General features: G+C 50.8%; 1 protein-coding gene across 1 annotated transcript in view; it reads left to right on the top strand.

Annotated features, from left to right (window-relative positions):
* The first annotated feature begins 923 nt into the window (after positions 1–923).
* Positions 924–26526, top strand: part of PKP1 (plakophilin 1) — a 49168-nt gene continuing 23565 nt past the window's right edge. The window contains exons 1-2 of the mRNA XM_011931725.1: positions 924–1376; positions 11387–11490. Of these exons, the coding sequence (XP_011787115.1) occupies positions 1175–1376; positions 11387–11490 (306 nt within the window). The 5' untranslated portion in view covers positions 924–1174. The remainder of the gene's footprint in view (positions 1377–11386; positions 11491–26526) is intronic.

Raw genomic sequence — 26526 nt, forward strand, 5'->3', positions numbered from 1 at the left:
TGATGTGGGCTCCCTCCATGCCTGGGGAGGATGCTACATGAATGAAGCTTCACTGCACATGTGTCCCCAGGGGTGTGAGTGTGCATAGGGGAATGCACACAGTGGTCCCAGAATAGTAAGTCCAGAGTGGAGTTTCAGGATAAAGCAGCTTTTCAATTTTTCAGTGAGGATCTGATTAGGATCCAAGTTAGATTTAATTTACCTTAAATTAACTAGCATTCATGTATTCACCTATTTAAAAATATTTTTTATTGAGTGCCTAATATTACGTGTGCCAGGCATTGTTTCAGAGGCTGTAGTGGAGTTTCAGAGAGGATCCGCTGTTCACGTGGTGTTTTACCGGGGTATACTCACGAACAACAAATAACCACCAGTTTTACCAAGGCATACCCACTGTATGGTCTGATATCTCAAGTCTGCTGCTTGATATGGCCTTCCTGCCCCTACCCCACTTGCTTCAGAGGAAACTGCTTTAGAGTAGACTGGGTTGCCCCCATAAGATGGAGCACTCCTTTGGAGCAAGAGCTATGGTTCTGTCATCAGCCCGGGAGTCTCCACCACCAGGGCTGGTCTCTGCCATGACCACAGTACAGAGGGAGATGGACGCCTGGCTCTCCTGGGCAGCCTGGTCAAGAAAGACTCCTTTTTTCCTAGAGAGAGGTCTCCCTCGGTTCCTGAGCTGAACACATGCTTTCTCAGTGAGCCGGCAGAACAGGACAGAGGGGCGTCTCCCTGGGGCCTCAAGGCTTGCGACGTTTCTTGCTCATGGGGAGAGGAAAGGGAGAGAAAAAAAGAGCCAGCAGGAAGGCGCCCAGTGTCCCACACGGGGGACTCGCAGCCCTGCCCCCAAGAGCGCTGGCTCCGCAGCAGCAGTGCCCTGCAGCTCCGCGTCTGAGCGGCAGCAGCGCGCGGCCAGGTGGAGTGGGTGGTGCAGAGCAGGGGTGGTATATCCTGTCTGACGGAGGGCGGGCCTCGCCACTGCCAGAGAGGGACGAACCGGGGTGGAAGCGCCAGGAGCAGCTGCCGGGAGCCCTCACGCGGACCACGCACTCTATGGCCGTAGGGAGCTGCTGAGAGCGAGAAGAGCACGCTACCGCCAGCCCGCTGCACCGCACCTCGCCTCGCCTCTCTGCTCTCCCAGGCCCCGGTCGCGCGCCTCCCGCCTCCCGCCACCATGAACCACTCGCCGCTCAAGACCGCCTTGGCGTACGAATGCTTCCAGGACCAGGACAACTCCACGTTGGCTTTGCCGTCGGACCAAAAGATGAAAACAGGCACGTCTGGCAGGCAGCGCGTGCAGGAGCAGGTGATGATGACCGTCAAGCGGCAGAAGTCCAAGTCTTCCCAGTCGTCCACCCTGAGCCACTCCAATCGAGGTAAAGGCTCGGCCCCCGCGTGGTCCGTGCGCCCCTTTTCAGAGCGCCCTGGCCCAGCGGCGGAGACCAAGGGACGCAAGTATCCCAGAGGGTGCGGAGAGGCGAGGGGCTGCTGGCCCCATGCAGGGTCTACGCGCCGAATGCGAGCAGCCGAGCTCCTAGCCAGTTCCAAGCAGGTGGAACAGCGACCCGAGGCTGGCTCGACAGCTCCACGAGCTCGATGGCGCGCTAGTGGGCAAGGATGGGTGGTTCACCGGGACACAGCCGGGAGTATCTCCCAGCGTGCCAGGAGGCTGAGGATCCCCCGCGAGCGGCTCTCCTGTCCCTGAGCCCTGGGTCTGGACTGCTTTCTCTTTCGGATGCTGCTCTAGGGATCAGCCCTACATCATGTCTCACCCTGGCTGTCCTGGGGGCCATGGTCCCCGCGCTCTCAAACGGTTGGGGGCCACCCTTCGACCTTCCTGGGCTTGATCTCCTGGCCTTCAGCTGGCGGCCGACGCCCAGCGTTCAGGCCAAGGGGAACCCCAGTCCCTGTGTGCCTGTGTATCCGCGAGCGGGGTGAGGGAGTCGCTGAGACAGGAGTGCAGCTCAGGAGAGGCGCTGCGGGAAGGGGAAGTAGCACAGGGAGCAGGGAGGAGGCCCTGGAACTCCAGGGCACTTTATTGGGAGCCTCCTGAAAGAGGCTAGCCTAGTTGGAAGGCCGCCCCAGGGCCAGTGGGTCCCTTGACAACAGGGAAGGGGGTCAGGATGCCTTCTTTCCCGAATAGCCAATGCAGAACTCCTCTTTCCCACTGAATTATTTCTACCCCACCCAGCTTAGGTAGACAAGTGTCTCATGGGGAGAGTAAGGAATGAGCGTGGCAGGTTGGAAATCCCCCTAGGCCCCAGGGAGACCTCTAGCTGAGCCCTCACGGGAACTTTTGCAAGCTGGATCCCGGGCCTGGCACCCCCTCCTCCAGCCTCTGAGAGGCCAGATCCCATGACTGGGGAAGCCTGGGAGAAAGGGGCAGCACCCGGGAACTCAAGGAGGAAGGGGCAGTACCTGACAGGGGAAAGCTTATAGACCAAATAGATGCTTTAATACAAAAGATGCCTGGTAAGAATTACACACAAGTGAGCAAAGATTCCACTTGTTTATTTATTTACTTATTTTATTTAGCTAAGTTTAGTAAAATACTAATAAAGACTTTACCCACCACTAACCAGTACAGGTAAACCAAGACTTATTTATTAAGACAGGCCTTAGGAGAGAGTGAGGGGCAGGGGGTAACAAGGTGGAAGGAGACAAAAGAAACCAACCTTGGCCATTCTCCCACCACACACACACACACCTACCTCACACTTTCTACCTCTGGCTTCTGTCCCCCCACCCACTCCCTAGCCCCCATTCCTGAGTGGCCCCATATAGAGCCAAGGGAAGGAAAATGGCAGGCAGAGGACTTCCTGGGCCCCAGACCTAAAGGCCTTTGCTGCTCTGTGTGCTCTTTGCCTTTGTCTGGGCCCTGGGCTCCTCTCCTCACATTTCCACTCAAGGTCATGCCGCCTCCAGAGCACATGCCTCCTTCCCTTTTATTTGGTGCATTGGTAGGTGCCTCCTAGCCTCTTTAGAAGTAGGTTTGGAAGAACAAAGTGCCCCCATTTCTGGCTATAGCCCAGGGCACTGCTCAACCTACTCTCCTCTCTGCCCAAGACTTGGCTGTCCCCTTCCCACTTCCACTCCATCCCAGCCTGAGCTCTTGGCTCATAACTCCAGAAAACTCGAATGGCCCTGGGTGCCCCAAGGACCCCTTCTTCCTCCCACCTATCAGGATATCGGCTGAGTGTCTGTCAGCATGAAGTGCACTTTCTGGACTTGGTCTTTGTGGGGAACTTCTATCTGATAAGGTCTCCTTTGTTCCCTCTTTGTTTTTCCTCCCAAGGTCCTTCAGGGGGCTTCATTCAGGGGAGGGTTGATGCTGATGGCTACCTCCCCAGACACTCCAAGGTCTGGCCCTGTGGGCGTGTCCCCTCTACCCTCAGACTCTGCAGAGGTTCCTAAAGGAGGCTAGTTTCCCCAGAGGCATCCTTGCTGGAAGAGGCGGTTTGGTCACTCGGAGCTGGTGTTTCTGGTTTAGCTGGCTTAGTTTTCATCAGATTTCCTTGTCCTCTCCATCAGAAACGCCCAAGCGTCCCCTATTTGCTCTGCGGCCACCTCTACTCACTCTGCTCCCTCTTTCTCATGCTGGTTTACCTGTCAGGAGCCTGCCTTGGTTCCTGGAATGGAATGAGCTGGTGGCTATGGAAGGACCATGCACAGACATTTTCCCTCGCCCCCTGGACAGATTCAAATTCTCCTTTAGTCTCTTCCAAGAGCAGAGTCAGTTCGCCTAGGGTCTTCTTGAGCCCCTTGAATCCCATCCAAAGTTCCCCTAGTTAAGAAGGGCCAGCCACACCCCACAGGTTGCCTGGAAGAGTAGGCACTGCTCCTTGTACCCCAGGAAGGACAGTCAGGACCAGCCATCCTTGGTCCTGTGATAGAAGTGGCTTCTCAGTTCCTTTCCAGTAGGGCTCTTTTCTCTCTTGTCACTGAGGGAGTATTGAGCCACTGAGGGCTGGACGAAGGGCCCCTGGAGCCTGTCACCAAATGCCTGTCGCACTCATGCCCTCCCTGAAGTGCTGCAGATCAGACAGGCACCTCGCCCTGGTCATGAAGGTCCCAGGCAGGAAGAAGGTGGCCTCTGTGGCCTGGAGATCTTGCAGAAGGAGGTTGCCCTTAACCTGCCTACCCATCTTGAACTGCCCCTGAAGTATTGCTCCCCTATGTTTTCAGGCTGTCCCTGTGTGCCTCAGGGTGTCTGGCATCCTTTTCTTCCCAGATTGTGTGGGAGGCAAGGGGAAACTGAGGGGGATGTCACCACCCAGCAAAAGATCTTTGCTAGGGAAACAACCTCCCTGAGGATGGGGAAGGAAACACTTATCCACCTTCCAGATCTTTATAACTTCACTTAGAATCTCTTCCTAGAGCTGAACCTGAATCTCATTTGCCCTAACCCAAGTGCTCCCCCACCACTGCGAACACAGATCACACCCAGTTCAGTGAAAGGAACTTCCTTTCACCTGTCACGTCTCCTTCCAGAGAAGCCCTAGCAATACCAGCACCATTGCCTGCTTTGTCTCACTGCCTGCTAAGCCATCCATGATTTTTTATTTCAGCCTTTGGCCTGAAATTCTTTCTCCCTTCTTCACAGAAGTACGGTTTCCCATCTAAAATTACTAAGCCTCTGTTTCTCTCTGATCAGAGATAGGGGCCAGAGGCGATGTTGGGCCAGGGGAGGTATCTGCTCCCTTTCTGTGGTTCCTGTGTCTATTCAGCCCTCGTCCGGGGAGAGGGGGGCACGCTTGCACCAACTCCATAGCCTGCACAGTGAAGGAGCTTGCCTCAGGAGCCCCCACTTTGATGGCTTTTTGTATTTGTGTTTGACCGTGTCTCAGCATGAGCCTCTGCCTGAGTGAATGTTCTGCTCATTAGAGTCTCTTGAAAGTTTCTTTTCCTGACCATAGACATCACTTCTGGGGTTGTTTTCTTGGGACCGAAGCTGAGATTGCAGATGGTAATGGCTATGTGTGCTTTAGCTTGTTCCATTGGCGAAACATACTAATTAAACTTCAAATGAACCAATTCTTGTTTCTTTACAATGCACCTTGGCTTGAAGTTGGAGTTTTAGCCAGAATTTCCATTGGCCTGTTACAACACATGCAAAAATGCTGGGTATTCTAGGGTGTTTCGCAGCAAATGCTGTTTCTCTGGATCCTGCTCCTTGGCAGAGATTTTTTAAAAGTACAAATTCCTCCCCCCACCCCATACCATTGTAAGTATTAATGTGCCAATTGTTCTAGGTTTAGAAATCTGGGAATCGCTTCTGCGATGGGGCGTGACCCTTAGAAGATGTGTAATGTTTGAACAAAATAAAATGGAGGAATGTTAGAGATCTTCATGTGAAGTCCCTTCTAGGCATATGCTGGACACATGCACACACATGTGTACACACATACATCACACATGCATATACACATGTATACACAATACACCCCACACATGAATCCACACACCCACCCATGCACACACGTACTCACACGTAACATGCACACACATATGTTACATGTGTGTGTACACGTGTGTCCTTGCAGCTGTGCTGTGTCAGGAGCCCAGCCTGGCATCTACCGCTGCCTGGTGTGCGATCTTGGACAAGTCGCTGCCTCTCTTTGGATCTCTGCAGCTGTCAGAGGTTGGATTAGATCATCTCCAAAGTGCTTTGCAATGGTAACACTCTTTGGAAATAGATTTTATAACTCTCTAGCTCTGCAAACCATTTGCCCAGACCGCCAGCAGCTGTACTGCCAAAAAGCTCTTCCCCTCAAGGCATGCCACTCATTGTGTCTCTCTTGTAAACATCCTAACATATTAAAAAGTCTTCTCATCCACTCTTCTCAAACTTGGCTACATATTGGAATCACCTGGAAGTTTAAAACAACGCGAATGCCTGAGTCCCACCCCCAGAGATTCTGACTTAGTGAGTATGAAGATGACACGGGCATCGGGGCTTCAAAAACTCCCAGGTGATTCTGATATGTAGCCAAGTTGGAGAACCACTGTTCCAGTCCCTGTCCTTCACTCACATAGATCCAGCATAGGCGATCACCCCTATACAGTGACATACACCCATGTCTGTCTCTCATACACACACACACACATACACACACACGCACACCTAATGTAGTAGTTGCTGGCAAGATCCTTTTACTCTGAACCCCACATGAACCCATCGACCCTTGCCCACTCTAACCCAGCACCCTGCCCCGTTGCGCCCGTCCTGTCCCCACAGGATGTTCCCACGTTCTGCCCAGTCCTCAGGCTTGGTGGTGGCCATGAACAGATCTGCTGAAAAAGCAGCAGGATTGTGGCAGGGCTGGGTCTGAATGCGCCCCAGCAGAGCCTGAGGGAGTCACATGGGCTGCAGAGGGAGAAGAGAGAACACAGGTCACAGCAACCCAGTTTGTTTCAGCATTTCTGTTCAGTACGTACACCCAGGAAAAGGTCAAGAGCGACACAAAAGTGCCCGGTGAAGCTGTGCTGAACTCCTTGCCCTCCCTGTCTCCTAGAAACTGCCGAGTTTGGGAGGCATGGTCATGGTGCTCCCAGCAGCCCAGCAGAGAAGGCAGGAGGCTGGCTGGCCAGTCCTCCCTCCAGGAGCTAGAACCATCCTGTAGACACAGTCCACCCCTGCCCACTCCGAAACACCTCTGAGAATATTGTCTCAGCAGTAGCTTCCTGGCAGTTCTTGTTATCTCACTTAAATTCCTGCTGCTGTGGGCCTAGCTTTTCTGGGCACCACAGGTGAAAGAGATTTCAGAGGGTGAAGTAAAGGCATTTTCAAGACTAAAGGAAAATGAGCTTCCTTTCTCAAGCTTTTCATGCTGAAGGACAGGTGGGCTTTATTCAAATGTAGAATATGCTAGAAGAAGCATCAGTCTTAAGGGAGACAGAGTCAGCAAGAATCTGTTCCGAGCAGCTTTCCCTGTGACAAAGAAGAAGGATTTGAGGAGAAAGAGAGTGGAGAAAGCGGGTTTCCTGATGACCTCTGTTTGCAGGGCAGCCTCTCGGTCAGGAAGGCTGATGTTCTGGGATTAGGGGTGTGGAGTGTGGATCTACCAAAGGTGAAGATTCCTTGCTTCAGGGAGCTCCCAGCTTGGCTGGGGAGACCCAGGCCCTACCTTCTGGGAGGAGTGCACACACACACACACACACAGTGTACAGAAGCCACACTCCAAGGAACCCACAAGCCAGTGCAGAGTCAGCCACTGGATTGAGCGCTGACGTGGTTATGCTGGCAGGTTTGGAGTGCTCAGAGCTGGGTGGGGTCATCTTTAGGGGAGGCTGATTTTTGTGCAAGGTTTTGAATGCAGGGGGAGGGTTGGAGAAGAAGAGAAAGAATGTTTCAGGTGCAGTAAGTGTGACCTATTTGAAAGCTTGGAGGTGGAAGAGGATGAGTCATCCCTGCAAAGGCATGCCTGCCCCTACTGGAGAGAGATTTCCACTCATCCTAAAGAAAGAGCCGCCTCCATTTTCAAAGGTTTTGTAGGTGAGAAAGCTTGAGTTGCCCCGATGACACAAGAGAGAATCAGCCCGTCGTTGTCTAAGGCACCAAAGGGAAGTAGTGTGCCAGGACATTGGTGACCTGAGCGGTAGATTTTCTGAGATGGTTTTACACCCTAAAACAGGGACTTAAAATCAGACAAGCTATGTGGACAGAGCAGGTTGTGTTGCTTGTATACCTGGGAAAATGGCAGATGCTCTGAGGCACTTGCTTTGTGACCCTGGGGTTCTGTGGGTGGGCAGATGCTTCCTGAGGATGACACGCAGGTTGGGCACACTGTCAGTGTCACTGAGAAGCCACCACATCCCTGCTCATGGTGCATGCGCCCATCTGGGGAGAAGAGTGGGGAAGCAGATGCTTATCTGGAGGGTAGGAGTGATTCTGCGGGGTGAGCTGGGAACTAGCCCCTCCCCCATTCCCCAGGAACTAAGAATCCTCCTCAAGGAGGTGGCCTTGGGTATTTGAGAGCTACAGCAGCCCTCCTCTCTTCCTGGTTTACCCCACTCACCAGGGACCTCTTTGAGTGGGAGGAGAGCCTGACCCCATTCTGAGCCTCTAAGCACCAGGCATCAGAGCACGTTCACCACAAGGGTTGGGCAAGGGAGACGAGGTCACTGACACAAAGAGCCAGTTCAGGCCAGTCAGGCCCGGACCCAGCTGTGGCAGTGCCCTGAGCTCAAGGTCCCAAGGAAAGAAGAGACGTGGTTCACACTTCAGAGAGCATCCAAAGTACATGGTGGTGGAGACTGGTATGGGCGTGAGATGGAGATGGGAGTAGGTGTCATTCATCAGGAAAGGCTTCCTAGAAGTGCGTTCTAGAGACATTGGGGACCAAGCGGAAGAGTGAGCTAACACCATTACATTCATTAGAAGCCCATGCTCTTGCTGTTGAACTTGACTTTTAGGGGGCATTGCTTACCAGCCAGACACCCCAGGGTCAAGAGCACGGAAAATCACTTTTGTTGTGGGAACAGCGCTCCTGCAGAGAGAGCACACCTGCCCCCAGTCCCCCTTGGTTATCTGGCACATTGCAAGCTGTGATTTCAGGTGTGTGACAACTATGGACTCCTCCCCTCTCTCACCACCTCCGCCCCAAATACTCTCAACTTCTGCCAGATTAGCAGTGTAGGCAGGTGTGATGTTACCCTCATTCTCACCAGAGCCAAGCAGACCCCAACTACAGGAAGGTCTTAGGAGACACCTTCAGGAACTGCCTGGAAGGGCCTGCAGGCCTTGGCCCAACCACAAGTGAGTGACAGTCACACCTGCCTTTACCAGCATTCACACTGGACATGGAGACTGGCTTTGGGAACTGTAGGGCATTCTGGCCTCTTCCTCCATGCGTCTGTGTGTCCACTGCCACCTCCATGGCAGAGAGGCCTCTACCTTCACACAGAGAAGAGTGTATGAGAGGGAGGCAGGCAGGTGCAGGGTGTGGTGGAAGAAGATGGTTCATCTGATGACCCAGGAGGACAGCAGCATCATGCTGACAGGTTCTCTCCCAGAAGACGGGCAAGGAGGCCCTGGTACAAGACCCCTGGGGCTGCTTCTCATAGCAGGAGGCCTCCTCAGTGCTCCGTAGAGTTCTGTCTGTCACCACCCCAAATTTTCCATCCAGAAGCAGCTGGCTGACCCACACCTGACCTTTAGTGAGAAATACCTGCTCACAGGGCTGGAGCCAAGTGAACTCTATCGTATCAAACCTTGGAAGAATGATTGAAGTGGGCTGGGTGGAAGGAAGGCAGACAAGACCTAGCAGTTGGCCACCTAGGGTCCTGACTGTGAGTGTGCCTGGCTGCGGCTCCCTTCCCTGGGAGTACCAGTCCTGAGTGACTGAGCCCACGGGATTACCTCCAGCCTCTTCCTGATAAGGACAGTCTTGCCAGAGGAGCAGTTGCTGGAGAAAGGTGGAGGAAGAGCTGTGTGCACTCCACCGGAGCTTGGAGGAAACCAGACATTCAATGCGCCACACGGCAGGGTCCCAGGATGTCACTCAAAGGTGGATGGCCCTTCCGGAGTCAGGGCTGGGCCTAGGGTATAGGGGAGGCCTCTCAGAGGACTCTGAGGCAGGTGGCAAACGAGGCAGTAGTGTGGCCTTTGGTGTCTGCCCTTCTTCCTCGTAAGCCGAGCTGTATCTCTGGAGAGGAGGAGTTGGCTCCTCTGAATGCAGTCAGTCATGTGTTACTGTCATCACACCACCACAGAACACTGGAACTGTATGGGGCCTATGGGATGTAAGAGGCCAGCCCTCTCTTTTGACAGAAGAGGACACTGAGGCTCAGAGAGAGCAGATGACTTGCCCAGGCACCAGAACCAGGACCAATATCAATACCGCTAGGCCCCAGGGCAAGCTGTGTCTGCCACAGCTTGAGACCCCTAATGTCCGTGATGGAGGGATGCAGGGAATCGGGCAGCACCCTCTGCTGTGGGCTATGGGTGGTTACCTGGCCCTGGACAGGGGAGGTGGCACCAGGTGGGGATCCCTGCCTCATTCCTAAGCTGCCCCGTGGCTATTCCCTCTACTCCCAGCTCAGATATTCCAGCCCTGCTCCCCCAGGCTGGGGAGCCTAAGTGGGTGTGGCAGATGGGGAGTAGCTAACTTGGCCAGGTGAGATCACTGCCCAACTCTCTTACCCCTAGACAGGGTTTCTGATGGGGGAATCTGACCATCACTTTAGAGAAAAGGAGTGCATATCCCTCTTAGGAGGCTCTCACTGGATCTCACTTGCCTTCATCCCCCAAGGCTATCACTTAACAAGAGTGTGGGGCAGGCCACGGAGCCATGGCTTACTCCTCGTAGAGCTCCCAGTATAGTTGAGGGAATGAGACGCAGGGCAGAATGAGACCTGGGCTATCAAGAGCAGGACAGTATGTGTTTAGAGGCAGGAGAGATTGCCTTGTGCAGCGCTGGTCAGAAAGGGCTTCCTGGAGTGGGTGAGGTCTTGAGCTTGGCTTCAAGAGACAAGCAAGATTAGAAGGTAGTGGCAGAGGAGGGAAGGCAGGTTCGGCATGGAGGGAGATGTGAGTAAAGTGGTGAGCCTGTCACCATTGGCCATATTTCAAGGACAGCAGGACGGTGAACAGACCAGCTTGTGCGGAGTCAAGGCTGTCCCATAGGGTCTCCCTGCTGGCCAGTGAAAGGGAGAAAAGGGGGTGGCCCCACTAGGAGCCCCAAACTCAGTTCTGTTTTCTGTGATGCAAAGCCACTTTGCCACTAATAACTCTAATGACACTCTGTCCTCCTGCGGAGCCTGTCATTTGTGGGTCTCCAAGCACTCCAAAAACATTAATTAATCCTCACTGGACCTTTGAGGTTGATCGCCGCTCCCCCTTCACCAGCCAGAGTATGCTGGAGGTGAAAGAAGAGGAGGAAGTTTGTCTGGTCACTGGTAGGGGCTGGGCTGAGATTTGAATCCAGAGTCCTCCCCCGAATCAGTCTTTAATCAGCTGTTGCTGCTGGACTGGGAATGTTGGGATCCTGCCTGTCTCCCCCGAGTGGGAATCTTATCCTTGTGGAACATGGAGTGATGATTCCCTGGACTGGAATGGCCATGCTCCAAGGCCCTCCAGACCAAGTCCTGACCTGTAGGTGTTAACCTACCCAAGCAGCAGCAGAGCCACTGGGCTCCCGGGAAGGGGACAGATGAGAGTTTTAGAGCTGTCCCTGCGGGAGTCTGTGGTAGCCCTTCTCTTGGTCCTAGCTGCGGAGGATGTGGAGATAGACGGAGATGACATTCCCCACCTTCTCCTCCAGGAGCTCAGAACTGGTCTTCTCCATGGGCATAGTGGATCTGGATGCAGAAATGATGCCCTGAGGAAGAGGGGTGGATGAAGATCACGGCCATCCCTGTCCTAATCCCCTTCTTTCTCCTCTAGGTTCCATGTATGATGGCTTGGCTGACAATTACAACTATGGGACCACCAGTAGAAGCAGCTACTACTCCAAGTTCCAGGCAGGGAATGGCTCATGGGGATATCCGGTAAGGAACTGCTTCCATCCTAAAAGACCTGGAGTATTTGTGGGGATGGTTTTGGGTTTACAGTGGAGAAAATCTGCACCAGTTGCTAAAAAGAGTGATGTAGGCTTTGGTCCGTGAGTTGAGGCTCATTAACTCTGACTAGGTCTGTTGACCTGTCCATTGTTTCATAGGTGGTTCTCGTTTGGGCTGACTGGACATTTTTGAATGTCTCAAATGAGAACATTTTGGGAAAAGCATTTTAAAAAGACATTTTAAAAAATGTCTATTTCCCAGTAGGTCTGATTTGATCATGGATTTGGGAAATGTTTGCATTCTTGAGGTCTATTAATGGACCAGTTTAGATGTTTCTAGGGAAATCCTGAAGGGTCATCTCTCTTCATTCTATGCTTGTGGTCAAAGATCCAAGAGAACATGTCCACTGCATTGACTCCTGCATATGACGCTGCATGCTAGAGTGGAGCCTGCCTGACAACCCAGACACATTTGGGTTCAGATTTTAACTCTGCTACTCACTGAGCATGTGGCTTTGGGCAAGTTACTTCAAACTTTGGGACTCAGCTTCTTCACATGGAAAGTGGATATAACAAAGTACTTCAAGCGGTTATTTTCAGGATTAAATGAACTAATGTACATGAAAAAAGATTACAATAATTCTTAAGATTATTTGTTAAATTAACATGGATAGAGGTTATTTTAGATCCTGTAATCCTGACTCTGTCTGCTTTCTAAGTGATCTCAATCCACGATACTTCATCTATCCATTTACTGAACAAATATTTATTAAGACCTAATTCTGTGACAAGCACTGCAGTAGATGCTCAGGATACAACCATACCAGCCAGTGCAGGAATTTTCTGCTGCTCTAAAATCAGGGATATTGGGCTAGATGGCACCCAAGGTTTCTCCTAGCCTCCAAATTCTATGACTTTAATTCACTTTCGCTAATGCAACATTAGCCTGCATTATTCTTGGGAATTCTTTTGTAAGGCCATCAAGACATTGTCAGATGGGGAATAAAGGCTGTTTTTCTGTGGGAATCTGGGGCTCTGTCTTGGTGGGGCCTTAGGATTCAGCAGCATTTGCTTTAAGACACAGACATCTCACAGATATCACTCCTGATTGATTGTCAAAGGTCCTGGGTCCTGGGGAGAGGAGAGGGTGGGGAGTTTATGAGTTTGGTGTTCTTTTGTCATGTGCTTGATTCTTCCATTCCTGAGTTCTTTTGGGGGCTAATCTTGGAGGCTATGTCTTTCTTACATATTACAGCTTGAGGACGAAAGGGGACAATTAACCAGGTTTGCTGCGAATTTACTTCCCTCACTTTTTTCCTGATTCTTGATGGCAAATGACACTCTTAGTGCAAAATAAACCCGGCAGACTGAACCCAGTAAGCTGACAGATCAAGCATAGATGTGAATAAAAGGGCTTTGACACAAAGGGTGATGACCAAATTGAGAAAATGGCTTAGGAATGCAGCATAAGGGGATTAGATGAAACCCAAGGAAGGCAGATCACTGCACCAGCAGCCAGAATGGATGATTATGCTGACAGTACAGGTGGTACATGTCTTTACTTAAATGACGTTACCTGATCAGAGCTTAGGAGGCTTAGGTTCTAGTCCTAGTTCTGCCCCTCTCTGGCTCTATGACTTTGATAGTTTAATTTTTCTGGACCTCAGTTTTCTCATCCATAAAAAGGGAATGATGATACTCATGTGTCTACTTCACTCATGGGTTGATATCAGATGACATTAACTGTGAAGTATTATCAAATGGGTAATGTAACCATGGAAATGTGTAATCCGGGAAGGTATTTTTTAAAAGAAAGAAAAAGAAAGAAAGAAGGAAAGAAAAAGAAAGAAAGAAAGAAAGAAAGAAAGAAAGAAAGAAAGAAAGAAAGAAAGAAAGAAAGAAAGAAAGAAAGAAAGAAAAAGCCTGTAATCCCAGCACTTTCGGAGGCCAAGACGGGCGGATCACGAGGTCAGGAGATCGAGACCATCCTGGCTAACGGTGAAACCCCGTCCCTACTAAAAAATACAAAAAACTAGCCGGGCACGGTGGCGGGTGCCTGTAGTCCCAGCTACTCAGGAGGCTGAGGCAGGAGAATGGCGTAAACCCGGGAGGCGGAGCTTGCAGTGAGCTGAGATCCGGCCACTGCACTACTCCAGCCTGGGTGACAGAGCTAGCCTCCGTCTCAAAAAAAAAAAAAAGAAAGAAAGAAAAGAAGGAAGGAAGGAAGGAAGGAAAGAAAGAAAGAAAATCTTTATTTTGCCCATGTTGAACATTTCACTTCTGGTTAATTAACTCAGTCCTCAGTCATCTCACTAGCTTTTAATGCTCCCAAACTGTCCCCACCCCACCCTGTGCCCATTTTCTGACAACCAGTGAAAATCTCTTTCCTTCTCCACACCCTAAGACCCAACCCTCCTTGCTCCTTCGCTGGCAGGACTGCAGACATGACTCATGGCAGGGTAGCTGCTGAGGCACGTCCCATCTCCTCTCAGTTCAGGAGAGGCTATGGGAAGAGGGAAGAGCTGAGCACACATGAAGATTTGGCAGAGGAAGGAGGCCAAGTAGGGAGGAAGTGGAATAATTGATACTGGAGCCAGACATATAATCAGATGAAACCTGGGCAAAACCAAACGGGGTCCAGACATAGGGAGAAGGAGAGCAGGCAAAAAGGCAATAGAGATCTGCGGCATGAGATAATCCTATGTCTGTGGGATTTTCCCATGGATGGTACAACTGGCATAAGACAATGTTATTCCTCCCCTCTGGTGAAACCAATATGGCGGCAGAAGGCACGGAGGGTGGGGAGGAGGGTGTAGTTTATCTGCACAAGCATCATCAGCATATTTTCAGGAGCTTTTGAGAGCTGATGAAGGATCATTTGCTGCAGACACTTTATATTCACTTGGTCAGCCAACTTGTATTGAGCAATTGCTGAGGCACAGCAGTGAGTGAGGCACGCTACAGAAACACAGTTGAAAAGAATCTGACTTTGCCCTCAATGAACTTGCAGTCAAGTTAGAAGCACAGAGGTCAACAGACAAATAGGATAAAGGCATTAGTTTCTGTACTGGAGCATGACACCAATACTGCCATTGCTCAGAATGTTTCTAGAACCCCTAAAATTTCAGAACTGTCTTCAGCATCATTTCAGGAACCAGATAAGAAAACCAGTCTCATTTCTTTATTGTCATGACCTGGGTTTGACCAGAAACAATATTACTCACTTGGAGCACCTCACTCCTCAGATCTGACTCTAGTTCTAAATATCAAACCATCCTCAAATAGCAAAGCTTTGTCACCTCCTGTACATATCTCATTTAAATATGTAAAGGATCTGTAGGCAATTCCAAAAAGAAGGCTCTAAAAATGTTTAAAAAGCAATGGTCCTACCTTATAGTTTTACCTTATAGTCTGTATCAATAATAGCCTTGTAATTAAAAAACAATCATCATATTATTTTTAATTTTATGATTATTCACTTCACAAATTGAATGTAGAGAGGCTTTCTTATAATAAAATAAAAGTTGGAACAAAGATAATGTGACACACAAAAAGCATCTAGGGGCTTAAGGAAAATAAAAGACTGCTCCAAAGAAAGTCATTGGCCCAGTCCATGTCCTGCTCTCTGCTGGCCACGCCAGCCTCCTCCTCCTTCAGGCAGAAGGATCTGCTGAAGGACAACGTTGGAACCTCAGAGTCCCACAGACCTCAGGGAAAGGAAGCAGATGGTGAGATGGAGCAGAAGATGGGGCAGGTTTTCGCCTTGCTGCCTGATTTCTCAGCTGCATACTCAGTTATGCTGTTCTGATTCTCAGCACCAGACCTGTGAAATATTAGAGCCCAACACTGTTTGCATTTTACAGTTGAGGAAATGCAGGCCCAGAGAGGAGAAATTACTCCTTGAAGGCAACACCGCTGGTTACTGATACAGCAGACTAGATCTCTGACCGCTTAACTCCTAACCTAGTGGTGTTTGTTTTCATTACCCCAGACATTTGCACTTCTTATGACTGCTGTTCTGCAGGTTTCCACATTCTCAATATTTGAACATTACAACTAAACACTAAATACTAAAATTTAGGGATCTGCAAGACACTCATGAGTCTGAGTCCCTTCATTTCCTCCCTTCCCATCCCCTCCAACCAGGCGTACTCTCCCCATGGGGGAGTCAGCCTAGCTCAAAAGAGGCAGGAGAGAGGCTCTGTTTTTCCCTTCCTAGACTCAAGCTGGGTTCACTTGGCTATAAACATTAATGGGTTTCCGGGCCGGGTTACCAGATAAAATACAACAAAATACAATAATTGAGACATGCCTTAACTTAGAAATTATTTGTTGTTTATGTAAAATTCAAATATAACTATATGCGCTGTCTATCTATTTGTTAAATCTGGCAACCGTCCATCACGATGTCTCCCCACTCATTCCTGTAATAAAAACAACATTCCTTTACATGCTCCTCTCCTAGGCTAGGGACCCAGCAGAAGCAGAATTATTTTAGGCTGCAGCATTTCTGGTGAGAAAAGGAGGATTTTTGTCCCATCTTAGTTGTCCTTGTAATATGTCCCTTGAATATCTTCCTCTGGGTCAGCAAAGACCAGGATGCAGACAATAGAGAGCTGGAGCCATGGAAAGGCACAGCCTTTCTACTCCAAAGCTGAAAATAGGCCTTGATCACATGGGTTTGTCCTCAATGAAGCTGAGGTGTGTGGACAATTTTGATTTCCAGGGAATGGTTCTGGATTAAGATGACAATCCTTTTGTCTATCATCTTCAGCTCCAAAGGGTTTACTTATTTTCAAATCAAGAAGTGCACCCTGAGCATTCAGTTCTTCTGGGAGTCCTACCAAGTAAAAAGTTCTTAGGTAGTGGATTGCACTGCACCACCCTGCTCAGGATCTAATCAGTAGAGAGGAAAACTGTTCAGGCATCACCAGCGGGAGGTCTGGAACAGGGTGACCATGGTGACTGCCACATTGAATCACTCAGTTAAATCCAGCCTGGCATACCTGAAAGTGAGAATTCCCAGAATATAACAAGCGAGAATTCTGCCTTTGTCTTGGCATTGTCCTATTCATTGACCCCATTTCTCCACTTTAACCCAGGATTTACTAGCAAATCTTTCTCCCAGCTTCTTCTCAGTTGTACTTGCCTAACTGATATATCTGTGTTTGACGATCCCATTGTGACAGAATCTTGTGGACAATGTACTAGGGACGCTTACCCTAAGGAGAACTGATCTTGGCCACCCTAGACCTGAAGAAATGTGGATGAAGCCTCTGTTACAGATGAGAGGACTGGGGTTGCATCACACTCCAGTAGGGGATGGGGAAGCCAAGCACAGTGCTCCCCAGGTTGGTGGTTCACCCTCAGTCACAGCCACGCTAATCCAGTGTCCACAAGGGCAGAGCCATGGGCCAGGTACTGCGGAGGGGCTGCCAGGGAGAAACACGGCAGGACTCCTACCCTAGCAGCAGCAGAAACAGACTGTCCTTACCAATCCACAGGCAACAGAGGCCGTGCCCACAGACAGCCTAGTGTGGAGGAGCACCTGACCCTGGACTTTGGCCAGGAACTTCACTAGCTGTGTGACTCTCAGTGAAGTCTGCTCCTTAACTAGCTGTGTAACTGTAGTCAAGTTCTTAATCTAGCTGAACCTCAGCTTGCTTATCTCGGAAATGGGTGAAAATTCCTATCTCAAAGAGCAGTATGAAGTTTAGGGATGTGACGTACCACATCAGCAGTGGGAGGCATGGATTCCAGTCTCAGCTGGGCTGCTACAAACTGAGGGATCTGGAGTGGCCTTCACCTCTCTAGACCTTGGCTTTCTCAACTATGGAGCAAGGCAATTGGACTAAATCATAGCCAAGGACTCACTTAGGGATGCATGTGGCTTGAGAGCTGACTCTGAGTGGCTACAGGGCCCCATAGCTAAAACCTGTGTGGTGGTCCCTCCAGGGTCAGAGGCAGTGTTAATTCCTCCAGCCCAGATTTTTGCTTCAAGCCTACAGATGCATAAAAGCTTCTTAATTTCCTCCTTGCTTTCATCTGAGCACTCCAGGCACCAGGAAAACAGCAGTTAATTAGCCCTTGCAACAGGATGGAGAGATGGTAGGACTTCATTTACTTTAGCTTCTCAGACAGGGAAACTGAGGCACAACAAGTAGCTCTGCTGAGTAACTACCCTGACTTAGACCCAACTCCCTCCTTCCAAACCGTGTGTCTCAGCTCCAAATGCCACTTTCCAGGTGTGTGAGCTGGGTTCCCTTGGCAGTGCCTGCCGGGCCTCTCGTCTTTTCTTGAAAAGTCCACGTGAGGGACTGATAGTAGACCATAGCCTCCTACTCCCAGGCAGGTACGGATCCTGCTCCAAGAGGGAGCAATTGATGTGTTTGCCAACTCAGTGTCCCCGCTGCCAGCTTGTGACTCACCCCCACCCAGCCCTGGGAGATAGGAGGGTCCTAGAAGGGCCCCAGGCTCTCACCCCAACAAGAAGAGGCAATGATCCTACTTGCCAAGGGACAGAATGTGCCTCTGAGAGAAAATGGAGGTGAGTGAGCAGGAGCGGGCGGGCCAGCTCCAGGGGCACCTCTCCCTGTGGAAGGTGCACGCCGTGTGCTTTCACAGACAAACTGCTGCCACTGGGACACTCCTTGTATTAAACTGAAGGAGAAGCCTATGGCAAACGTTGGTGTCTGGGTACTCCTTGGGAGGGGCCCTCCTTTCCAAGCCACCGTCCATCAGAGTGGCTCTGCTTCCTGTAAGAAGCTTCTGTTGCCTTTAGAGTTGGGCTGAGCTCGGGGAGCTTCCTTTCTGGGCTTGCTCTCTCCTCCATGGCAGGTGAGTTGAGGCTCTGCCTCCTGACTGAGGACTGGGCAAGCCAGCGAGGCTCCTTTAGAGTCCAGAGAGAATGTGGAGAAAAGGAAGAAACACTGGTCTGAGGGCTGGTTCCCCATGACTGTGTCGGGGAATCCTCTTCTGCTGGACCTCAGGCTTATCATCAGCAAGACTAGACGGTGGCTCAGACCACTTCCTTGTAACTCTGATGTCTGGCTTCTGTGTCGCTCTTTTGGGGAGAGAAGTCAGAGAATGGCCCCATGTCAGCAGCACGGGCTTGCAAAGGGAGGAGGACACAGTCCCAGTGAACAAATGCGAGTGGTGTCCTCCAAGGGCAAGCTCCAGGTGCAGGAAGTCGGGATCGGCTCCTGGAGGAGTTGAGCTTTGAACTAAGTGTGAGAGGAGAGAGGGCTGCCCTTAGCAGACAGGATGGAGGGCAGAGCAGGAATGCCCCTAGGTCTGGGCTGCGGTCTGAGAGTGGCTTGCTGACTGTTCACAAAGAATAGGCATCCCCCCAAGGAGGGCAACTGGTTTCACGTTGCCAGCTCCTGAGGTCTCGTAAGCCTCCCAGGCCTTTATCACAACCTCACAACGATGTTCCTAGGGTCTGAGTGAGCATGCTGGCCCCTCCAGCCTCCTGCCCCAGGGAGGAGCACCTGACCCAGGAGAGGGCGGACTCCCAACAGTCACTGTCCTGACAGTGTGGATCCTTCTAGGGGGGGTGGAGAGGGAAGGCCAGGGCATTTTGGTCAGGATGTGCAGGGAGACTCGTCACTGCCAAGGGACTCAATGTGGCAGCTGCTTAGCAAGTGGGGACCACCAAGCTTTGGCAGCCCAGGATGCGGTCAGCAGTGGGTCCTTCTCAGGATGTCTGCAGGAAGGAACTCCACTCTTCCCAGAGACAACAGAAGCCAGTTCTTCTTCCTTTAGCTTCACTAATCAACAAGTCTTCCTCAATCATTTCCATTCATGTTGTGTAGCGCTCTGAGTTGATGGCTAGGCTGGGAACACTTATGCTTGGATGGGCCTGGGGCTGGATTTCCTCCATTCTGATGAGATATTGTGAGGCAGACAATTCCCCGGCCACAGAGGATGGAATTCTGTCTTCTCAGAGAAGGAAGCTTCTGGATGAGTTGGTTGTTGCTCTCTCTCCTTCTCCTCTAATATGAAACTTTAGAGAGAAGATTTGAAGAATCAAGGATAATTCTAAACTTTTTTATTTTGCTCCAGCAGAAATTGGTAGAGTTTCATTTTGGGCTTTTTCTTTTTTTTCTTTTTTGGCCCTGACAAAAACTAATCTACTCAACCAACAAGTCTTTAAAGTCCTTACATTATAGTGGAAAACAAATGACAGACAAAACAACAGCATAAGAAGATATAATTAAATGCTAAATTTTGCAGCACACGCTAACTTAAACCTCTCCAGGCCTCAGTTTCCTCATCTGTCATTGAAGGCGTGGGACCGGGTGACCTCAAAGCCTTGCTTCCCCAGCTTAAGTTCTGAGTCTTAGACATCTGGGGAGGGGGTCTTGGGTTCCGAATGAGCCACAGGTGGTGGCTTTCAAGGCTGTTTCAGCTGTGCTGTGTTCTCAGTCAGCTCTTAAGGGGGAAGTGCTCCAACCCGCGGCACCCCGGTTATTTAATAATCCCTTGAATTATTGAAGCATTTTGAACTTGTACAAACTGCTTGTGTTTTCATCTCCTGACTTGATCCTTCAGTCTTTGTGAGCTCAGTAGGTGGACCAGGCTTTGTTATTCTCATTTTATTTGCAGGGAAATCAAACCACAGAAAAGTGCAGGGGCTTGCCTGTGACCTCACAGATAAATCTGGCAGAACTGAGTCTGGACCCCAGTGGACTTTGCAGGGGGTATGAAGAGCAAGAGGAGGGAGGGACCTAGAAGGGCAGGGGGAGAAGTGGGCCAAGCCTCTCCTGCTGGCCAAGTTTCGAAACCAGCAAGCCATGGGATTAAGTCATCAAAATACAGTCCTGGGGGGATCTTCTGGTGCCTTTTTTCTGGTTTGAGCGTTTTCCTTTTGTCACTAGGCTAGCGAGACAAATGCAGCAGAATTTCCCAAGCGAGTGGAAGAGCCATCCCTACCCTTTGCAAGGGTGAGGCTCTACTTTCTCCCCCAGGGCCCTGGCATGTCTCTACGGAGGCCTGCCTGCCCCAGGAGAGCAAACTCAGCTGAAAACAAAATCAGCTCAGGCACGGGGAGGGGACAGGGGATCTGTAGAGACACAGGTGGGGAGAAAAGCAGCTCTAGACCCGGAGCCCCTCCCCTCCCGCCCCCACAGGGTGCCCAAGGGCGAGGCCTGGAAGGGGATGAAGACAGGCTGGGAAGGAGGCAGCTTGTGACTTCAGCAAGGGGTGAATCGCAGACTGCCGAACTGCCTTCCTTCAGAAGAAGCCTTACAGGGCATGCTGTAGTCGGGAAAACTGAGGTTCAGAGAGGTGAGGCGACAGCCTGAGGCTGCACAGCTAGGCAGGGGAGACCAAGACCGGAGCATGGTCTCCTGACTCCTGACTCAGGGCTCCTGGTCACACTGTCACATCATGGTATTTTTGCCACTATGAGCAATCATGTTTCCCAGACCTCTGTCATTTGCGTTCTGCTGTCACAATTTTTGCAAAATCATACCAACTATTCTTTACTTAAGTAATTACTTAAAATTTAAAGAATTACTTATCAGTTCCAGTGCATTTGTTTATTTATTCATGCATTTATTTTAGAGATGGGGTCTCACTATGTTGCCCAGGTTGGTCTTGACTCCTGGGTTCAAGCAATCCTCCCGCCTCAGACTTCCAAGTAGCTGGAACTACAGGCATGTGCCACCATACCCAGCTATTCCAATGTATTTATTTTGAAAGGAAACTTTATATCACTCACCCAAATGATAGAAACCGGTATCTTTTGCCACAAATGAAGACTAACCACAACTTTGGTAATCAATTATAATAAATAGAATAAAAACATAACATTATTTAATTCTAGCTAGGTACTTTTACCTGGCAGAAAAATTTTTGTTTGTTTGTTTTTGTTTGTTTGGTTTTGTTTTTGCTTAAAAAGGGAGGTTGGCAAATATTAAAGAAACATATTGACACCCAGCTAGACTTTCTCCTTGTAGTAATCAAAACGGTAAAAAGAAGTCCTTTCTATGAGTTTCAATGTTAGTTATTGCTGTGTCCTTGACTTCCCTGGAGTCACCCCACAGCCACCAGTAGTGCGTGGCCAGCACTTGGGGGAGATTCCGGGTCATATGCCAATGGCTCAGGATAATTTTCCCAAAGCAGGCAAGGTAGGAGAGCTGAGGCCCAAAGAGAAAAGCCATGAAGTACAGCCTTCCCTCACCGAGGTGACCAGCCCCACGCCTGGCTGAACACTTTTTTAACTAGCACATTTAAGGTGGATGTTTCTGACTGAGCACCTATAGTTCTCTGGACTCACCAGGGCCTGCTGGGTGCTGAGCCCTGTGGGAGGATTGCCTTCTGTGGCCAACCTGGAGAGGGCCCCCAGGAAGTCCCCAAGCTTCTTTCATATCTACCTGGGGTCCTAATCAGCTATCAGGAGGTCCCACAGTGCTGGGAGCAGAGTTGGGGCGCTCAGGGGTAGCCAGGGACCCTTCCCTCCTTCCTCCTCCTTCCTGACCACACCAGAAGCTCAGCAAGACGGGACGAGTTCCGGAAGATCCAGGGCTCAGCTTCAGGCGCCAGCTTTAACACAAGTCCCTATTTTCTCAGCCCCAATTGTGTGTGCTCAGTGGTGCATTTACAGCAAAAGGTGGATGGAGAGGAACCAAACAGTCACACTCCCATTACTCACTGCACCTTCATTCTCACTGTCCTGGCCAGGACAGAACAGTTGTCATGACCACAAGATCTCCTTGCCACAGGCATGGCATCCCTTGGCACAGATGGTCTTCCAGCCCAGGTCTTTGAGCATTAGAATCGTGACACACGGCTAAGTAACTACACACTTCTTAAATGTCTTCAAGAACCTCCCACAGTTGGCTCAAAGAAAAAGGGCTGGCACCTCCTGTGTCTAGAACCACTGGGAATGGGGTCTTCCAGGAGTCAGGGCCAGCAACTGGCCAGAGATGCTAGAATTTCTGTAGAGGGCCCCTTAGCTACAGAAACTTTTTGCCCTGTAGGCTTTGTTTGTGTCACCAGATTTTGGTAGCAGAGTGGCTGGAGGATAATCACTGTAAGAGACACCAAAGACCTGAGTCCTGGCTTAGGGTCTGCCCCATCTTAGCTGTGTGGCCTCAGACCAGTCTAAAATTCTCTGAGCTTAATATGCTCACAAACAGAACAAAGCTACTGCTCTCTGCCCTGCTACCTCATTGGCCAGGTGGGAGACAATCACAAGGTGATGAACAGGGAAGCCCTTTGCACACTGGGAAGCGCCACACCAGCGATGGTGTTCAAGATATGCTCAAGCAACTTCCAAAGACCTTCCCTACCTGAGTCCACTTTTGGCATGGGATGTCTGTCCCATGTGAGCAGGTGGGGACTGCATATAGAAGTGTATGTGTCCATGTGTGAGCGTGCATGCACACATGCTCCTCTTCCAAAGGTGAGATCTGTTACCCGAGCACTGAGGGGCCCAGCCAAGTGTCTCTCCCTTCATGTAAAATTCTTGAGTAACAGGCCAGGCACAGTGGCTCACACCTGTAATCCCAGCACTCTGCGAGACTGAGGTAGGAGGATAACTTGAGGCCAGAAGTTTGAGATCAGCCTGGGCAACACAGGGAGACCCTGTCTCACAGAAAAATTTAAAAATCAGCTGCGCATGGTGGTGTGCACCTGTGGTCCCATCTGCTTGAGAGGCTGAGTTGGGAGGATTGCTTGAGCCCAGGAGGTTGAGGCTGCAGTGAGCCATGATGGCACCACTCCACTCCAGCCTGGGCTACAGAGCTGTCTCAAACAAGCAAACAAACAAAAAATCTTTGACTAACCAGCAGGAGTGGTTTCTTTCCACTGTTGGGTCTCCAGGGAGCTCTTTTCTGGGCCAGGTAAGCACTTGCCCTTCAGGATGCTGCCACCTCCTAGCCTTTGGCTCTCCTCTTCCCAGGACTGGAAAGCACCTCCTGGTTCAGTGCCTGGGGTGGCTCTGGGGTCAGCCAGCCTCTCCCTCCAACTTCCCAGTATAGGGTGGGGGGCATCTGGCCCAGTGGAATCTTCCTGACCCTCAAGGGTGCTCTTCCGGGGTGCTGGCCCATCATCCAGGACTCCAGGAGATATTTCATATCAGGATGGCCCCCTCAGCTTTCCCTCTTCATGACGAACCATCACTGGTACAGTTGAACCAGCCTCTGGGTTTGAAAGCCAGAAGCTATGACCTCAGAACACAGGGCTCCTGGAGGGCAGAATGACCATGTCTTCCACTTGTCTGGGGCCATGGAAGGGAGATGGCTGAGGGCCAGGTGTCCTCCACCACTGGGGCTGTGAGAGCTGCGTTTGAAGTGGCAAACGCCTGCCAGGGATTTCCCTTCCGAAAGGAAACAGACATATATGTGTATGAAAACTTAGGTTCTTGTTTGCAAACCCATCCTAGCAGTGTTAGGAGCTGAGAAAAAACCTATTTCTCAGGTATAGAGGGGGAAAGGTAAAAGAGAAGCATTTCGGAAAACCTGCTTTTTCCCACAGTGCAATAAATAGGCAGGGAGCAGGAAGTGGAGATGGAGCTGGTGCAGGAGCTGGCATAGCTGCGTGTTCGTGTTGATGGAGCACCAGGTGTCGGCTAGGCACTGGGCTGTACAGTGCATGTTGCCCCCACACCAGGCTTAGGAACTGCCATGGACCTGACCTTTGCAGGCAGGCATAGAGCCTGGAGCCCAAGAGGCTAAGATGCCTTCTTTATCCCAGAATCGGGGCCTCACTGGAGAAAGCAGCATCTTCCCAAAAGACCCACAAGCTACAAAGTTTTATAGGATGTTTTCTGCTTAGAAAAGTTGTCCTCAGTTATCCGTAGACATTTGTTAATACTGGCGTGATTGAAGTATGCTCACTGTGTCTGCTTTTCAAAGATTATAAGGGACACTGACCATTATTAACCAGATCTCTGGGGAAGTCTCTACTCTGAGGACAGGCACCAAAACTTTTACATGTTTTTACATTTTAAAACTTGAGGTGGCAACATGTGCCTGCACTGGGTATCAGGGTGTTTGTGGCTTCTGCTGTGCCTTCTCTCAGTGGACACTTAGCGACTTCAGTTCAGTAGCACTTAGCAAGTGCCTTCTGGAGTTCTCACCTGGGTGGACACTGCTGGTCTCGGGATGCTGGCGATGGCATTGTGGGTGCAGCTCCCTCTGCCTTTGAGGACCCACAGTGAGGCACACCCACCACACCTCCTCGAAGGCCAAATGGTATTGTTCTGTGTCCAGACGTCAGGGCTTCTGAGCATTGGGGCTACTCTGCCCAAAGCAGTGTGCCAGGAAAAGAAAGGAGGGCCAGCCCAGGGTGGAACCCACTGCTTCTCAGAGAAGGAGCCATGCCCAGAGGAGTCAGGAGGCAGGGATCAACACTTCCCCTGCTGAAGTCCCATCTGTTGTGACTCAGGCCCCAGTGGTTCCCATGCTGACTCAGACTGCTGAATAAGCAGCCACCCCTACCCCTTTGAGAAGATTCTCGACCTCCTGGAGCCCTAAGTGCCCCAATCTTGGCAGCCTTGCTGGGAGATCACCTGCACTCTCCAAACCCCTAGAGAGGGTGAGAGCAGCGCCACTAAGCCACATGCGAGGTGCTCCTTGTGACAAGTCAGCTCTACCCAATCCCCCGGTCCTGACTGAAATCCCAGCAAGATGAACAAGGGTCACTACATGCCTAGTACATGAGAGCCCCTTACCTGGGCACTGAGTGGGGAGTGGCAGGTACTAGGCAAGTGGCAAATGGAACCTGTCCTTGAAAGGCATCTAATCAAGGTTCTTTCTCCAGCAAGCCCTCACCGGGCCTGAGAGGCACGAGGACTCCATGAAACTGTGCGTGCACTCCCTTTCATGAAAAGGGCCTTGGGAGATCACGCTGCTGAAGATGGCCCTGTTGGACACTGCTGGGTGTGTGACTCGGCAGGCAGACCAGGGTGTGTCTTGCTGGAGAACAGGTTTGGCCGGCCCCACCCTGCTGGCAGAAGCTTGGTTTCAAAATGGGCTAATAGCTGGGGACACAGACACTCTTTTCATCTTGTCCTACCAGGCACATACCCAGCTCCCAAGGAGCCCGGCAGCTTCTGTCTGTCCAGCTAGAGCTGGATAAAATTCTCTGGGTTCAACCACCCAGCTGCTTTGCTCAGGTCAAGGAGTAAAGGGAAGCATTCTGGACATCACAGCTGGACCCCATGCTGTGCACCAGCACAGGCTGCCTCACCCTGCCTAGAACGGCCCTACCTCCTGCCAGCCCACTTTACTCATGGTGCCTCCTCTCTCTTCTCTGCCCCGGAGACTGTGGGAATTCCAGTGCCATCAGCATCCTGAATCTCCATCCCTAGCACAAATTCCTACAGTCACAGTTCACCTTTCCCTGAGCTCTCGCTGTGAGCTCAGCCCTGTTTTAGGCACAATTAAGGGCAGCTTTGCCCTGGAGAGCACAGGAAAAAGACAGAAACCTACATTAGCAACTAGAAAACAAACAAGACCAGAGGCCCCTGGCTGTAAGGGCAAATAATTCCAATTCTGGTTGTTATGGAGACAGGGCTGGGTTAGAACAGGCCTTTTGGAGATGACAGGTTGAGAAGAGGCCTTAGAGAAATATAGCATTTGGGAGGCGGCAGGCGAGGAAAAGCTGTTCAGGGTGGAGGAGCATCTGAACAGAAGCAGGGAGCCCGGGATGTGGCTGAGGTCATGGGGCAGCTTAGTGTGCTGGGGAGGGGAAGAGATGGCTGGACAAGCAGGGTGGGGCTGGGCTGAGGAGTTTGTCTTGTAAGGAGCAGACACTGTAGGTTCTCCGGCGTGGCAAGGGCTGATGAAAGCTTTCCCTGAGGAAGGTGGAGTGATGGCATCACAAGGCAGGGACCAGAGCCCTGGGGTGGTAAGCTGATGGGAGCCAGAGCCAGAGCCAGATCCTGGGCAGTAGGGGTGTAAAAGAGGAGAGTCAGTAAGGACTCTCTAATGGAAGCACAGGAGGATGCCATCTCTTTTTGAATGGCTACTACCCTATCTGATGATTTGGGCAATCAGGAGCTTTTCCAGCTTTG

Source organism: Colobus angolensis, unplaced genomic scaffold, assembly GCF_000951035.1.
Source record: "Colobus angolensis palliatus isolate OR3802 unplaced genomic scaffold, Cang.pa_1.0 Scaffold91, whole genome shotgun sequence".
Taxonomy (NCBI): Eukaryota; Metazoa; Chordata; class Mammalia; order Primates; family Cercopithecidae; genus Colobus; species Colobus angolensis.